This window comes from Lacerta agilis, chromosome 3, assembly GCF_009819535.1.
Source record: "Lacerta agilis isolate rLacAgi1 chromosome 3, rLacAgi1.pri, whole genome shotgun sequence".
Taxonomy (NCBI): Eukaryota; Metazoa; Chordata; class Lepidosauria; order Squamata; family Lacertidae; genus Lacerta; species Lacerta agilis.
In genome coordinates this window covers 101,840,300-101,856,732 of record NC_046314.1, presented here as the reverse complement: position 1 = coordinate 101,856,732, position 16,433 = coordinate 101,840,300, and the positions used below count along the sequence as shown (strand labels likewise).

The 16,433-nt window shown below is 45.0% G+C and overlaps 1 protein-coding gene across 1 annotated transcript in view; it reads right to left on the bottom strand.

The window, feature by feature from the left end:
- Positions 1 to 16,433, bottom strand: part of ANAPC1 (anaphase promoting complex subunit 1) — a 57,736-nt gene that overhangs the window by 26,544 nt on the left and 14,759 nt on the right. The window contains exons 12-24 of the mRNA XM_033144980.1: positions 15,360 to 15,450; positions 15,198 to 15,263; positions 14,361 to 14,498; positions 13,461 to 13,601; positions 12,942 to 13,002; positions 12,277 to 12,464; positions 9,588 to 9,662; positions 7,947 to 8,212; positions 7,166 to 7,257; positions 4,883 to 5,031; positions 3,211 to 3,289; positions 2,417 to 2,453; positions 1,152 to 1,222 (exon numbers count right to left, since the gene is read on the bottom strand). Coding sequence (XP_033000871.1) covers positions 1,152 to 1,222; positions 2,417 to 2,453; positions 3,211 to 3,289; positions 4,883 to 5,031; positions 7,166 to 7,257; positions 7,947 to 8,212; positions 9,588 to 9,662; positions 12,277 to 12,464; positions 12,942 to 13,002; positions 13,461 to 13,601; positions 14,361 to 14,498; positions 15,198 to 15,263; positions 15,360 to 15,450 — 1,454 coding nt within the window. The remainder of the gene's footprint in view (positions 1 to 1,151; positions 1,223 to 2,416; positions 2,454 to 3,210; positions 3,290 to 4,882; positions 5,032 to 7,165; positions 7,258 to 7,946; positions 8,213 to 9,587; positions 9,663 to 12,276; positions 12,465 to 12,941; positions 13,003 to 13,460; positions 13,602 to 14,360; positions 14,499 to 15,197; positions 15,264 to 15,359; positions 15,451 to 16,433) is intronic.

The window sequence follows — 16,433 nt, the reverse complement described above, 5'->3', positions numbered from 1 at the left end:
CAGAGTTGCAAACAGGGGTGAGGAAACATTTTCTGTCTAGCAAGCCAGATATTTAGCTCCCTTGGCCCTGGTGAATCAAATCTGACAGGTGGGTGCCCACCTTTCAATCACCTGACACCAATCAGTAAAGCAGGTGATACTGTGCTTTGAAGACCCAATTGTCAGGACTTCAAAACTTCCGGTCTGCTGCGGAGGAATGGCGGGGCGCTCCATGTCATCTCTGCAAAAGATGACACGGTTCTGGCTGCTAGAGCTTCGGGGGTGAGCGCCCAGGCTAGGCGCAGCCTCGGGAAAACCCCCACGGACTTCAAAATGCAGCATGGGGGGCTGTTGGAAAGTGCTTTGCAAGCAGTCACATGCTATTCCTTAAGTCTCTGAAACAGCTTTCCAACAGTAGGGTTTGGGAAGGATCAAGAGCAGTGCTGAGAGGGAGAAGCGGTTTCCATGGACTGCGAGCCAGTTATACCTCCTTGAGAAGTTGATGGGCGGGAGGGAGTACAACTTGCCTTGCTCCAGCAAAGGAACGAGTGGACACTCACTTTAGATTCCTGAATGTTCTTATGATACCCATCTAGTATCAACCCATAGGGCGAGAGTGGCTTCCCCAAAATGGCCTTAGCAGGCCAGTGATCCCTGCCCCCTACACACAGTAGGTACAGGCACATGGCATTAGAATCCTTCAGGATGAAGACAAACAAAGGTTTTTAAGAGAGTTAAAGGTTCTCTTAAGTGAAACACTGCTTCCCATGGTGCACATTCGTATTCCTTTTGCCTCACTGTTACATCTGGCCGTAAACACTTTCCAGGTTTTTGAAATGATAAAAACCTATGAAAAATCTCTGGCCAGAGACAACAGCAGTATGTGTGCATAACACAAGCAGCGGCCCCACTTTCAGACTGCTTTCCGCTCTGGAAAAAAAAACAAAAAACAGGCACGTGTCTCTAGATTCATTTAAAAATGAAGTTGCTAGCCTTTATTTATATGCACGCAGAACGCCCACAAACCCAAACGTTAAGTTGTATTTTTAGTGCTTAAATTTTGGTTTGGAGTGTATGTATTTGTCCACCCTCGGACCTCCAGGTGATGGGCGGATTTATAAATACTTTAAATAAATAAAATAAATAAATTCCTGGCGTAAAGATTTCCTTACCTACATTCGTCATCCAGACAACCAGCTTTTCCGCAAGACTGGAGGCAGATGTGCTGTGCCTAAAACTGCATCTGCGCAACAATGGGAAAAGCAAGAGGAATGTAACACGCTGCCGTTGCTCTTGCAGAAAGACCTGGAGCCCATGAGCCAAAAAGGGGCTTCCGTGCCTCTCCACCTGTCCCTGAGGATTCTCCCTAGGCCACCCCAACCTCACCAGCCCCACTCCATGTCCTTCTGCCTGGCTGGAATGTATCCTTGAACTGTGACAGTGCATCTTGCTTGCCTGGACAGAGAGGGGTGTGGGTGTGAGTGTCACATCCATTGCCATAGGTGCCAGCTCTACGGGGATGAGGACACCTAAGCGCACACACACACACACCCTAAGAAAGTATACTGGAATGGGACTGAGCCTCCTCAATCTTGAGGGGCTGGGCCTTGCCAGGCCTCGCTGCAGCAGCAGCAGCGGTTCATGGCAGGCCTCGTAGCCTCCTCCTGACACGTGTGAAGGCCTCCCCCCCACCAATGTTGGGCAGAACTTGGCGCCTCTGTCCATTGCCCTAGCCACTTTTGCCTCCGGCCCCACTCACTACCAGAATACTCCTGCTCCTCTGAGTCCCTACTTTGTTCCACAGTGAGTGGCCACAGTTTCCAGACAGGTTTTGAGCCTTGGCACCACTACTGCCTTGAAAGGAAGCAAGCGGCAGGAGCAGGGCCAGGGCAGATCAGAATGCACCTACTGCAACAGGGTCTTTCTCTCGCTGGTGTGGCCCAGGCCTCTTATCTCCCCCTCCTTCCATCTGGCTCTTAGGGGGAAATTCCCTGAAAAACTAAGGCAATTCAGGAAATAAAGAGCCAAGGAAAGAGGCGGGGGTTAGATCAATAGTTTAGAGGTCCTTTGGGGGAAAATAAGACTTTCCCAAGGGCAGGAATTCAGCAGAACCCACAAACCAAGAGAGTAGCTCTCATATTGCTCAGGGAGGAGACAACTAGCAAGGGCAAGCACCAAAAAGCTGTACTTTTCCATGTATAAGAGGAGGTTTTTTAAACGTTTAAATAATTCTTTAAAACTGGGGTGAGCGATAGGTATTCTGGTGAGCGTTTTTAGGCATTCCACACCCCCTTAAGAAAAGCTCAACAACTCTGGGCAATCTCCCCCACCCCCATTTTCTTAATTTTGAGTCCCCCCAAAATAGGAGGTGTGTTATACACGTAAAAGATACGATAGCTCCCAAGTGGAACTTTACGCCATTCACTAATTAACATACCGAGGTTCTTCTTGCTCAGTTTGCTGCTTTCGCTGCCCTAAGAGAAAGAAAGGAGAGAGAACGAAGATGCACCACTCTTACCTTTGCTTGAGAAGATTAAAACAAGCAGCGAGAAAACAGGGTAGGAAGACGTTTCTGCGGTGGCTCCCCTCCTTTGGAATGCCCTCTCCCAGGAGGGCCACGTGGAGAACGTGTTGCTGTCATTTCAGCACCAGGCAAAACCACGCCTGTTTCCGTGGGCTTTTAAGAACTGCTAAAGTAAGCAGCTTATGAATGGTTTGGTTTGACTCTCTGCTTGAGGGAGCTGTCAGTGCTTTAGTTTGCTGCTCTTAATTTGTACAATTTCATTATTATTATTATTATTATTATTATTATTACAGTGGAACCCTGGGTTGCGGACGTTCGAGTTAAGAACGCCCGCAACCCGGAAGTGTTTCCTGAGCGTGCGCAACTCGCGCATAACCCCCAGATGCGCAGAACGCTTCTGCGCACTTTGCGCATGCGCAGAAGCGCTCAAATCACGCTACTTCTGGGTTTTTTCTTTGGGCAGGGGCGTTCGCATTACGCATGCCCGTGTTACGTAGCGCAATCCGGAATGGATCGCGTGCGTAACACGGGGGGTACCACTGTAGTAGTAAATTGCACTTTTTGTTTCTTACAGCTCTGTAAGTCAACTGGGAACTTAAGAAACCTACGTTGAAGGTGCGGGGATACAAATGATGCAAATAAAGCAAGCAAAACAAAACGGACATCCCTAAGGGCATTTGGAGAGCCTAAAAAAAAAACCGCATTACCTGTAGTTATCCTGGACAAATAGTTGGACGCCTCATTTGAAACCGCTTTTTCATCGCCGAGGATGTACAGCACAACACTCTGCTCAGGAGAAAGAAATTTGCTTTTACAAAAGATCCAGTAGATTCATCTTGTACAAACCTAAGAGTCACATCCACTGCGCTGGGCAATTTCCCCCTCTGGCTCCCCTCACTATTGTCTTGCATCCTGCCTACCCAGCTGCCCATCAAAGAATGTGACCCCCAGGATAAAAGGGACCCCTCACCCTTGATTTAGAGTAAGGGGATGAGCAACGTAAGATGAAGAGTGAAGTTATAAGTTGCTGTAAAGATTTTGTGCTGAAAAAGTCAATGGTTTTGCTAAGAATGTGAAATGCTAGGAGTGCAGCTCGTTGTTGCCTTCAGTATACAAACTGTACAGAATTGTGTATAGGTAATGTAATTCTCTGCAGGGAGACCTGTATTCTAATATAAGTACTAGCTCATGGGTAGGCAAACTGAGGCCCGGGGGATGGATCTGGCCCAATCGCCTTCTAAATCTGGCCTGCGGACGGTCCGGGAATCAGCGTGTTTTCACATGAGAAGAATGTGTCCTCTCATTTAAAATGCATCTCTGGGCTATTTGTGGGGTATAGGAATTCGTTAATTATTTTTTTTTTTCAAAATATAATCCGGGGGCCCCCACATGGTCTGAGGGACAGTGGAATGGCCCCCTGCTGAAAAAGTTTGCTGACCCCTGTACTAGCTAAAGGCCACTACTGTTAGATTTCTTTAAAGCTGTTGCATTATATTGTTTTTAAATGCTATATGTTAATTTTGATTTTTGCATTTGTAGGATGTGGGGGGTTGGCTAGAGGCTTTATATTGTTTTTAAATGCTATATATTAATTTTGATTTCTGCATTTGTAGGATGTGGGGGGTTGGCTAGAGGCTTTATATTGTTTTTAAATGCTATATATTAATTTTGATTTTTGCATTTGTAGGATGTGGGGGGTTGGCTAGGGGCTTTATATTGTTTTTAAATGCTATATGTTAATTTTGATTTTTGCATTTGTAGGATGTGGGGGGTTGGCTAGGGGCTTTATATTGTTTTTAAATGCTATATGTTAATTTTGATTTTTGCATTTGTAGGATGTGGGGGGTTGGCTAGGGGCTTTATATTGTTTTTAAATGCTATATGTTAATTTTGATTTTTGCATTTGTAGGATGTGGGGGGTTGGCTAGGGGCTTTATATTGTTTTTAAATGCTATATATTAATTTTGATTTTTACATTTGTAGGATGTGGGGGGTTGGCTAGAGGCTTTATATTGTTTTTAAATGCTATATATTAATTTTGATTTTTGCATTTGTAGGATGTGGGGGGTTGGCTAGGGGCTTTATATTGTTTTTAAATGCTATATGTTAATTTTGATTTTTGCATTTGTAGGATGTGGGGGGTTGGCTAGGGGCTTTTGTTAGGAAGTGTGGTTTTTTTAATTAGTTTGTACACATTAGTATCGTTAATTGTTTTAATTGTTTTTGTTATTCATTTTTTGCCTTTATATTGTAACCTTGTGTTGTGAACCGTCCTTAGACCTACGGGTATAGGGTGGTATAGAAATTTAATAAACGACAACGACAACATGCAGCGGAGCGTGCCGACACCTATTTGCAGTGCCGATTGGCTGCACATACCAGCACCACTAGCTTGCTCCTTTCGCAGATTCCAGGCAAGTAAGGGTAGGGCGGCACACTGTCTCCCTTCAAGCAGGAACTCAGCCACTGGAAGATGCTCGGAGGCTCAGCCGAAAAAAAGGAAGGGTGAAGCATGAAACCTGTTTGGGCTGAATCATACAAAGTATCGGGTCAGGTGTGCCATTTTAGTAATACGGAGGTGGTTCTAAAAAAGAAGAAGGTAAAGAAGTTAAGTCCAGTCAAAGACGACTAAAGGGTTGCAGCGCTCATCTCGCTTTCAGGCCGACGGAGCCAGCGTTTGTCCACAAACAGACACGTGGCCAGCATGACTAAACCGCTTCTGGCGCAACGGGACACCGTGACGGAAACCAGAGTGCACGGAAATGCCGTTTAACCTTCCCGCCACAGCGGTACCTATTTATCTACTTGCACTGGCATGCTTTCGAACTGCTGGGTTGGCAGGAGCTGGGACAGAGCAACAGGAGCTCACTCAGTCACAGGGATTCAAACCGCCGACCTTATGATTGGCGAGCCCAAGAAGCTCAGTGGTCTAGACCACAGCGCCACCCGTATAGGATTAATGCTATCAGACCAGCTAGAGACCATTCATATAGAGCTAACAACCTCCTTTGCCAGAGTTGGGAAACTTGGGGTCCCCTGCCCTCAAGATGTAGCTGAGATGGGGGACCAGTGCCTTCCAGATGTTCTATTTCAACTCCTAGCAGTTCCAGACAGCAAGGCTAATAATTGAGGGAGCTGTAGTCTAAAGCGTCCAAAACTCACCATGTTCCCCGTACATGAATTATGGTGCCAAGTATCTCTGACCACTGGCTAGGCTGCCTGGGGTTGATGGGAGTTGGGGTACAATAATAACATCTGGAGGGTCACAAGTTCCCCATCCCTGAGCTATGTTCCAGCCTGCATATTTGCAAACTAAAACACCAGCAACCTCGGGCCAAAGGAAACCAAACCCAAGTTAAGTCCTGAGCACATTTGATACTTCTCACTGCCTGGAGAATTTGGATTTACATAACAACATTGCGGGAACTTTCGTGTCTACGGTAAATATGTATTTTATTTTCTGGGGGCAGAATTAAGTGCTTCACAAACAGCACCCACTGACGCTGCCTTTGGTTTCCAAAAATGTGCATTTGTTAAGAAGACTTCTTCTCAGCCACAAAGAACAGCATATATATATATATACACACACACACACACACACACACACACACACACACACAGAGTGGTACCTCAGGTTACATACACTTCAGGTTACATACGCTTCAGGTTACAAACTCTGCTAACCCAGAAATAACGCTTCAGGTTTAGAACTTTGCTTCAGGATAAGAACAGAAATCGTGCTCTGGCGGCGCAGCGGCAGCGGGAGGCCCCATTAGCTAAAGTGGTGCTTCAGGTTAAGAACAGTTTCAGGTTAAGAACGGACCTCCAGAACGAATAAAGTTCTTAACCCCAGGTACCACTAAATATATACACACACACAAAACCCTAATAAGTGCAAGTTGTTTGAAATAAATCTAATGCATAGAATTTAGTATCACAGTTAATCGTGATTGCTATATAGCAGCGTAGGTCAGCCCGGTGCTCTCTAGATGGTTCGGACTACAATTCCCATCAGTCATGCTGGCTAAGGCTGATGGGAGCTGTCATCCAAAGTATCCTGAAGAGCACCCAGTTGGAGAAGGCGGAGGACGGTAAGAGGCTATAGGGACCATGAACCATTAGCAGTTTTGGGATTCATTAAAATAAATGCTATTACTTGATTGTACACAGCAGGGGTGGCTAACTCCCAAGAGACTGCGATCTACTTACAGAGTTAAAAACTGGCAGTGATCTACCCCCTTTTTGGGGGTTCAGGTCAAAGTTCTTGAGCTTTTTTGGGGAGGAGAAAGGCCCGTTTTTTAGGCATTCAGATCAAAGCTTTTTTAGGGAGAAGGAAAGCCCCATTTGGGGGGGGGGGGTGCAGGGCAAAAAATTGAGCTTTCTTAAGGGAGCCAAAGTTGTTGAGCTTCTATGGGGGGGGGGGGAGCCAGTGATCTACCACAGACGACCAGTGATCTACCGGTAGATCACAATCTACCTGTTGGACATGCCTGGTATACAGCATGTGGAGAAAGCTAAAAAATATCTAGGACTGCACTTTAGTAACAGCTCCACAGTCAGAGTCTGGCAGCATGGCTTCTAACCACACAGTAGATTAGTGACACAGTTACTAATACGAATGTCCTTCTCCAAAGCAAACCAAGCTATTCTCCAGAAACGCACCTGGGTCAATTATGCAGGCTTGGCTGGAAGTCTTTACAAGCACTGGATAGTCTCTGTAGTAATAATCAAGATAAGCTTCCAGTTTCAAGTCCCTAAAAGGGGGAAATAATAAACAAGTCCATAAAGTTATAAACTCTTAAGATTTAGTGTCAGGAGTATAACGTATTCCTGGACACAGCAGAGTTAACCACAGACTTTTCTGGAAGCTTCTGGCCGTTGTGTAATTAACTGGACAGCACAACGCAGGAACTCAGCAACTCACTTGGATAACTATATACAGTATTTATTGAAGCAACTAGTATCCATAAGTTACTATGTACAGACTTTACAAAATAAAAGAAACAAAACATAAAATCTTTCCTCTCTGTCTCTCTCTCTCTCTCATCAACCTACACTGACCACTTTCTCCACACTAACACCTGCACCAACCTAACACTAACACACAAGCTCTCACACAGAGCTCACTCTTTAGGAACTCATTGACCAATCACAGGTCGTTGCTAAGGGTCTAGAGAGAGAACAGATCTGGGCTTTCTGCCAACTGGTAATTGCTTGAAGATAGACAGCTGAATTTCTGCACGTAGGCAATTTGAAATCTCTAACAAGTGTCACCTCTTACTTGCCTTTTCGCTATACTATTCTCTAAACACCTGTTCACTCCATTTACTTAAATTTGTAAAAAAATAAAAAAGATTGTATGTGCTTTAAGTCCCTACTCCAAATCCTCTGACCTGCTGCCAGGAAACACCACCGGCCAGAGTTCACACCCACAAGGACATACCTTGCCAGCTGAACCAGAAGGACAACAAGGGAACGAATCCCTTCGCCCATCAAGCAATTCAGCTTGAGCTCCTCGTAGATCAAGTGCAGCACACAGAAAATAGCTGGGATGTGGGGGAAGAGAAGAGTGGTGGAATCCAAGCAGTGGTTGGGCGAGAGGCTGTCCCTGGGAGATTTCACTTCCAGTGGATCCAGCCGTAGAGCTTTGGCCAAAGGGTGAGACTCAACGTTTTTATGATAGTCAGAATTTAGCAGATATTCCCAGTCCTGGATTAAAGAAAAGGGAAGGGAAGGAGAAAAAGGACATATGAGACAATCCGGCACACTGAATTGTTTTAATTTATATAGTGGAGGGGGTGTTTTGCATTTTTTAAAAGGAAAGAAGGATGAAAAGCAGGGAGTTAAAAACACCAAAGACAACGAGATCACCAATGCGATCTTATAGGCAGCATTTACAGTTTTCAAGCTTGTTTTTAAAAAGATGCTTATTAACATGCTGTTGGTTTTAAGAAACACAGTCCTGTGGCCTGTGAAAGACAACTGTTGCATAATGTTTTATTAGAAGAAGAAGAAGAAGAGGAGGAGGAGGAGGAGGAGGAGGAGGAGGAGGAGTTTGGATTTGATATCCTGCTATATCACTACCCAAAGGAGTCTCAAAGTGGCTAACATTCTCCTTTCCCTTCCTCCCTCACAACAAACACTCTGTGAGGTGAGTGGGGCTGAGAGACTTCAGAGAAGTGTGACTAGCCCAAGGTCACCCAGCAGCTGCATGTGGAGGAGCAGAGACGCAAACCTGGTTCACCAGATTATGAGTCTACCGCTCTTAACCACTACACCACACATATTAGCAGGAGCTAATATGAATGTACCTATTGCAACAGGATCTTTCTCTCGCTGGTGTGGTCTATTTTGGAGCCTATTTTGTCAAGACATTGTTTGCTTGCTCATTAGCATTTAAGGACATTCTCTAGCACAGTTCAGAAACTGGCACCCACAACAATGTCTTTCATATTGCGAGATCAGGAAGAAATGTTGCCTGGTCAGCTTCTGAAACACGCACTGATGGTGATCATTTGCATGTGTCAAATAGATGTCAGAGAGCAGACAAAGCTTTGGTTATCAGCCTACACCTATTGACCCCAAACACAATACTTTTTCCAATGATACCATAAACAATCTGAGCTACGTTGTACCAAAACCAAACTCCAAATCTGATGAAGTGGGCTTTAGTCCACAAAATATTTTGCCATAGTACATTTACTAGTCTTTTAAATATTACCCTGCACTCTCCATGGTTTTACTTGCAGCTATCCCTCTGGGAGCTTTTTATGTCGAGCTGCTAATCATCACAGTTCGTCAAGTGATATGCAGACCTGTGGAGTCAGCCTTCAGCCCAAAACACCAGGTTGTGGCTGAAGTGCAAACTCTCACCTGTTGGACTACAATTCCTACCCCTGCTGTAAGTCAAAAGAGCACACCTGATGCTCACATAACACCAAGCAAGCTCATGCAAATGTGTGTGTGTGTTTTTAGCTAAGCGCCATACAAGTCTAGGGAACAGCACCTCCCGAATCAGAGGAATGCACAAAAATCCTCCAGCTGGTCAGGAACTATTAAGTAAAATGATAAATTATTCCCTTACTTCATCTGATCCTGTCTCTGAAGGCCGGGCTTTCTTGGGAGCAATGACTGGAGAAAGAGAGCCTTCGAAATCAAGCTGAAATAAACAGATAAATAAATCATCACACTGGGCACTGAATTTCAATTTTCATACATTACAGATATTGTTCTGTCGGAAGAAGCAAAGCTGATCGTGCAACAGTTCCACGTACAATTGTGATTATTTCTTTGCATTAGCCTCCACCACCTGAAACCCTGCCCCTGATTTGGACTAAAACTCTCACCAGCCCCAGACAACCTGGAGGTTAGCTGTCCCTGCTCTAAGATCTATACTGAACTATTATACAGAGCCAAGCAATAACTAGTAAGATGTGTGAGCACCCAAAATCAAGGGAACCATGCTGTTGCTAGTGCTTGCAAGATTCTGTGTGTATATATAGTTTAATTCTAAGTGCAGGGAAGGGACAGGATACATTATCTCAGCAATACCTTGTTACTAGCAGAAACAGCCTCGGTCCTGTATAGCTGAAGGAGCGTCTCCACCCCCATCATTCAGCCCGGACACTGAGGTCCAGCGCCAAGGGCCTTCTGGCGGTTCCCTGGCTGCGAGAAGCAAAGCTAGAGGGAACCAGCAGAGGGCCTTCTTGGTAGTGGCGCCCACCCTGTGGAACGCCCTCCCATCAGAGTTCAAGGAGATAAACAACTACCTGACATTCAGAAAATACCTGAAGTTTTTAATCTGTGATATTTTAATGTATTTTAATATTTGTTGGAAGCCGCCCAGAGTGGCTGGGGAGACCCAGCCAGAAGGGCGGGGTACAAATAATAAATTGTTGTTGTTGTTGTTGACCCAAAGGAGTCTCAAAGCGGCTAACATTCTCCTTTCCCTTCCTCCCCCACAACAAACACTCTGTGAGGTGAGTGGGGCTGAGAGACTTCAGAGAAGTGTGACTAGCCCAAGGTCACCCAGCAGCTGCATGTGGAGGAGTGGAGAAGCGAACCCGGTTCACCAGATTACGAGTCTACCACTCTTAACCACTACACCACAAGGTATAATAATAATAATAATAATAATAATAATAATAATTATTATTATTATTATTATTATTATTATTATTATTATTTATTACGGTCAAAGACCAGCTTGCATAACACAATAGTGACAGCATTCATAAAGATAAAATATACAATTAGAATAGATTGCAGCAATAGCTTATGAGTTAAAATTGAAATATATACATACATCCATACGACTGAGATTTGGGCTACCATAAAAATTGATCCTAAGGCGCCCCAAAAAGGGACTTCAGCTTTTCCCTAGTAAGCTATTTTATTCTAGAGGATGATCTGTGCCTACAAATCTGGGCACAGAATCTGGCTACCAGCCAGGTCGTCTTGTGACCTTTGCCTAAGAGGAGAGAATTTAGTTTAGACTTGCCTGTAAGATCGGCAAAGGATTGATGGTTTCTCTACAAATCTCAGGGTAAAAAGGACATCTAAAAATATATATTTGGATCAATAATAATAATGTAGTAAGAATTTATTATTTACTAGTGGTTTCAGCCCGTAAAAATAACGGGTGCTAGAATATGTCCACCCCACCCCCCGCGACGTCCCGCTAAAGCAGGCTTTGGCAGGGGGGCGGGGCGGGCCAGCAGCTTCTTGCCTCTCCACCCCTCCCCCCACCTCCTGCTAAAGCAGTCCCCTGGAGGCCAAGTGGGCGGCGGGAAGCCCGGCTGGTGGTGGAGCCGAGCGGGGAAGGTGCAGCAGCGAGAGCGGCAGCATGACCTCCCCTCTCGGCCTCCCCTAGCCGTCTGGAGCGCCGACGTTCCACTTCAACCGCCCCGCTTCAACTGCCCCCGGCCGATGTCTCTCCATTCAATCCCTGTGTCCCTGAGCCACATGCACAGTAGCGCAAACCCAGAGACACACGGACTGGACGCAGAGACACTTGCATTTTATATATATAGATACCCCAGCCACTCTGGGCAGCTCCCAGCAGAATAATAATAATAATAATAATAATAATAATAATAATAATAATAATGTGATAAAACATCAAACATTAAAACTTCCCTAAACAGGGCTGCCTTCAGATGTCTTCTAAAAGTCAGATAGTTGTTTATTTCCTTGACATCTGATGGGAGGGCATTCCACAGGGCAGGCGCCACCACCAAGAAGGCCCTCTGCCTGGTTCCCTGTAACCTCGCTTCTCGCAGCCAGGGAACCGCCAGAAGGCCCTCGGTGCTGGACCTCAATGTCCAGGCAGAATGATGGGGGTGGAGACGCTCCTTCAAGTATACTGGGCCGAGGCCATTTAGGGCTTTAAAGGTCAGCACCAACACTTTGAATTGTGCTCGGAAACATACTGGAAGCCAATGTAGTAGTAATAATAATAATAATTTTATTATTTATACCCCGCCCATCTGGCTGGGCTTCCCCAGCCACTCTGGGCAGCTTCCAACAAAATATTAAAATACAATAACATAGGTGTTTCAAGACCGGTGTTATGTGGTCTCGGCGGCCGCTCCCAGTCACCAGTCTAGCTGCCGCATTCTGGATTAATTGCAGTTTCCGAGTCACCTTCAAAGTGTGCATTGCAGTAACCCAACACTTCCAGGGCACATGGTGGAATTCCCACCCTTCAAGTGACCCCTTAGTGTTAAGCTGCTGGTTAGAAGTCAAGTGATGTCGCTGCGGAAGTCGCTTACATTACGAGTCCAGGCCACTCTGTCCGTGTTGTAGCCCATCATGTTCATGAGGCAGGTAACAAATAAGTTCCACTCCGAGTAGTAACTTGGTCCGCCTGGCGCGTTGTAGGTATTGTACCACCTGACGAGCATTTGCACGGCTACTTCTCTGGGCAGGATGCTCTTAATGCCCTGTAAACATCTTTTGACTGTTTAGGGTAAAGGGGTGAAGAAAGAACGGTTCAGATTACCGCTTGGTCATTGAGCTACTCAAAGCCATTTGCTTTTAACTGGCCCAGGGTGACACCATCGAATTTTATAAAATAATGCATGGTATGGAGAAAAGCAGATAGAGAAAAGTTTTCCCTCCCTCTCTCATAACATGGGAACTCATGGACATCCAAAAAGGTCTTGCTTTGTGCCCCAGCCTACAGGAACCAGCTGTGAAACGATGGGGTTAATTCTGTTCTCTTGGTCCTGTTCTCCTAATCTTGGCATAGAGACCTGGAAGTGATAACGGGTCCAGCAATTATGCTCTGTGTCCTATCCAAGTTAAGTCTACACTGGTTCAGAGCTTGGATTTTAATTTGCTGATTCTGTATCACCGGTCAGACAAAGGGGGGAGGGGGGAGGGAAGGAGAGCTCACAAGCAAGAACGAAAAAAGTATTATTCTTCAATATCATACCTAATTCTGAAGTTGCAATTTCTGGGATGGTAATTCTGACCATGGAGCCGCTGCTGAGTTCCTGGGAGGAGAAAAACAACAACAGGTGAATTATCTAGCATATGCCATTCTCATAAACTAAAGTGATCGGTTAACATGATCAAGAGACCCATGGACAATCAAAAGCATGGTCTTTTTCTTTTGGCAAGAGGCCCCCAAAGGGAAGAATATTTAAAAGGGGGGGGGAGGAAAGATCCTTAACACCAGGGTTTCACTCTCTCTGCTCATCAGCAAGTAAACTGTGGTTTGGAGATCGAACAAATGATGAACCAGATAATTTATTTGTTAAACCTAGAATGTGAAAAAGAGGAGAGGGGGCCAAAGCTCACGAACATTGGGACTAAGTTTTAGATTAACGCATGGATGAGCAAGGATTTGAAATTGCGTTTCCCAGAGCCAAGCTGGAAACCCTTCAGCTACTGTGCCACACTGTGCCTCGACTGAGGTCAGCTAACTCTCAATCCACAGAACGCCACTTACCAGAGTCACTCTGTTCTGGACAGGATCTCTCACAGAATGAATAAAAGTTGAAAGTTGCTGAAAAGTGCAATCATCAATGTAAGAGGAATTTTGAAGTTTGGAAGAATCCCTCAGCTCTGGAACAGGGGACAACACGCCCTGCTTAAAAGGGGGGCAAATATTAAAATATTTTAGCACTATTCTCAACAGCCCAGATTCAGGATTAAACAAAACAAATTTCCTTAGCAGGTTCAGAAAGATATGAATCGAGCTTTGACTACAGTTTCCTTACAATTTGTTCGTTTGTTTGTTTACAATATTTAAATACATCAAACACAGAAATAAATCACAACAGACAGAAACAATGGATTAACATTCACTGCCTTAAGACTGCAATTTTTAAAGACCTGGGAGAACAAAAAGGTCTTCATAGAACTGAAAAGACCATAAAGAAAGTAGCAAGCAAGTCTCTTTGGGGAGGGCATTCCACCGTCAGGGGGCCACCACTGAGCAGGTCCTCTTCCTAGTTGCATGCTACAAGTCTCCCTTCACTTTTGCAAAGTCACCCAGAGCTGGGCTACTGAAAAGCACCTCAAGGTTCACACAGGTATATGTGGGAGAAGGTGAGCTTTCAGCTAACTTTGTTGCCCACTCTAAAGGGCTATGAAGGTCAAAACTAGGATTCAGAATTGGGACTTCCAGGGCCATGTGCCTGCAACCTGTGGTGTCTGAGCAGAATGCCAAGAACCACACTTTTCATTTAAAGCCTTCCACCTGACCCTTACGTGGCCAGCTTTTGTGGGCCTCATTTCTCCCCAAAGAGCCCTCCCCACAAGTCCCCATTCTGTGTCCAAACACAAACAGGGCAATAGTGGCAGCGATGATCTCTACACCCACATAGGAAACAGCAGAGTCCCTTACCTCATCTAAGGGTCCGAGGTGCTTGTTCAAGGGCTTGGAAGGAGTGTTGGCATTGTCCAGAGGGGTGCTGGGGCGAGGCATCTGATTGGACATCGTCAGCGACGGAGCTGGCAAACCAGGTATAAAAACCTTCCCTACCTTGTAACGGGCGAGAAACGAAGAAGCTAAGTAGAGTTCCAAGAGAGCGAGCTTTTAAAAAGTCCAAAGCGTCCCTAAAAAGACAAACCTAGCAACGAATGCAATGCTAGAACCATCTGTAAGTAATAAATGACTAGCTTTTGTCTCTAGATGCTTCCCCCCACAGAAGGGAACAAAGTCCTTGGACTTTAAAAGGTTGCCAACCCTCAAACTAGAGCAGGGTTTCCTAAACTTGAATCTCCAGCTGGTTTTTTTTTTACTACAACTCCCATCATCCCTAGCTAGCAGGACCAGTGGTCAGGGATGATGGGAACTGTAGTCCAGAAACAGCTGTTCGGGAAACCCTGAGCTAGAGGAAAGGTTTTTGGGGTTTCTTTGCTTGGTTTAAACTTCCCTTTTTGTTGTTTACAACAACAACAAACTTTATTTGCATAGCCTACAGGCCATTGCATCAAAAAGACACATTACAGATACTGATAAAAACCATATATAACCAATAAAATGAGCTGAATCGGGATTTGGCACAATTAAAACAAGAATAAATGAGATCTTAATTATGAGGGGGCACTGTTATTCAGCTGGCAGCCCTCAATTTCATGGCCCTCTCAACAAATCTCGCTACCTTCTCCGTCTTTGCTTGGTTTGCAACTGAGTAGCATATAAATTCCATGAGATAAACACTATAAAACGAACACTTACCCGGACCACTCCAGTGTACAGGACTAAGTTTCCATTGCCTTCCAGAACTAGCATTGTGTCAATGCTCTGTAAAGGCCAAAAGAAAAAGAGTAAATTCATCCGCTGGCATTTGAGCACATTAAGCCTGTCTGCACACTCTACATTTCACAGTCTCATACTTACTTCCACTGGAGCTGCATCCTTTGCCGGGATGTTGGTGACAGAGCCGAAGATCAACTGTGACATGTCGTTACTCTGTTGAAACTTTACACAGCTAAAGGGGAGAAAACAGCAAAACCTTATAAAAAGAAATCTCTCCAGTATTATTTTTGCACTGCGGTTTAAAAATAAATAAATCATGGCTGCCAGCTGGGAAGGCTATTAATGCTTAACTTTTTGTATATAAGGTAAAGGGACCCCTGACCATTAGGTCCAGTCGTGTCCGACTCTGGGGTTGCTGCGCCCATCTCACTTTACTGGCCGAGGGAGCCGGCGTACAGCTTCCGGGGCATGTGGCCAGCATGACAAAGCCGCTTCTGGCGAACCAGAGCAGCGCACGGAAAAGCCGTTTACCTTCCCGCCGGAGCGGTACCTATTCGCACTTTGATGTGCTTTCAAACTGCTAGGTGGGCAGGAGCAGGGACCGAGCAACGGGAGCTCACCCCGTCGCGGGGATTCAAACCGCCAACCTTCTGATCAGCAAGCCCTAGGCTCTGTGGTTTAACCCACAGTGCCACCCGCGTCCCAACTTTTTGTATATAAATATGAATTAATGCTGTTGCCCCAGGTTTAGAGAGGAAATCGGTTTTGTCATCCAACCCAAGCTTGGTCAATGAAACTTTTTGATACGATATCCAAAATGGCAAGCCATGGTTTGTAACTGGACAGTAAACGAGAATAAAAAATGGCGGCTGGTACTTTCTATGATTTTTGCATGTCTGAATAGACAAACCATCATTAGGGGGAACTGCTTCACCTCTGGAGAGCCCTCCAGCATAGAAATGAAAATGATGAGTAATAGGAAATGAAAACTGAGAAGCAGTCAGAAGCAATTGTTCATGGTAGACAATTAACTGTGGCTCATTATTTGCCATACTGCTTGTACGGCGAAATGCTTCTAACCAGTTTATGCTATAAAATCAATTATACAATTCCTATGTAATTAAAATACACAATAACAATTTCATCAGAGTGTTAAAACATTCTAAATTAATACATACAAGCCAGTTTAAAAGGCTGACAATTAAAACAGTTTAA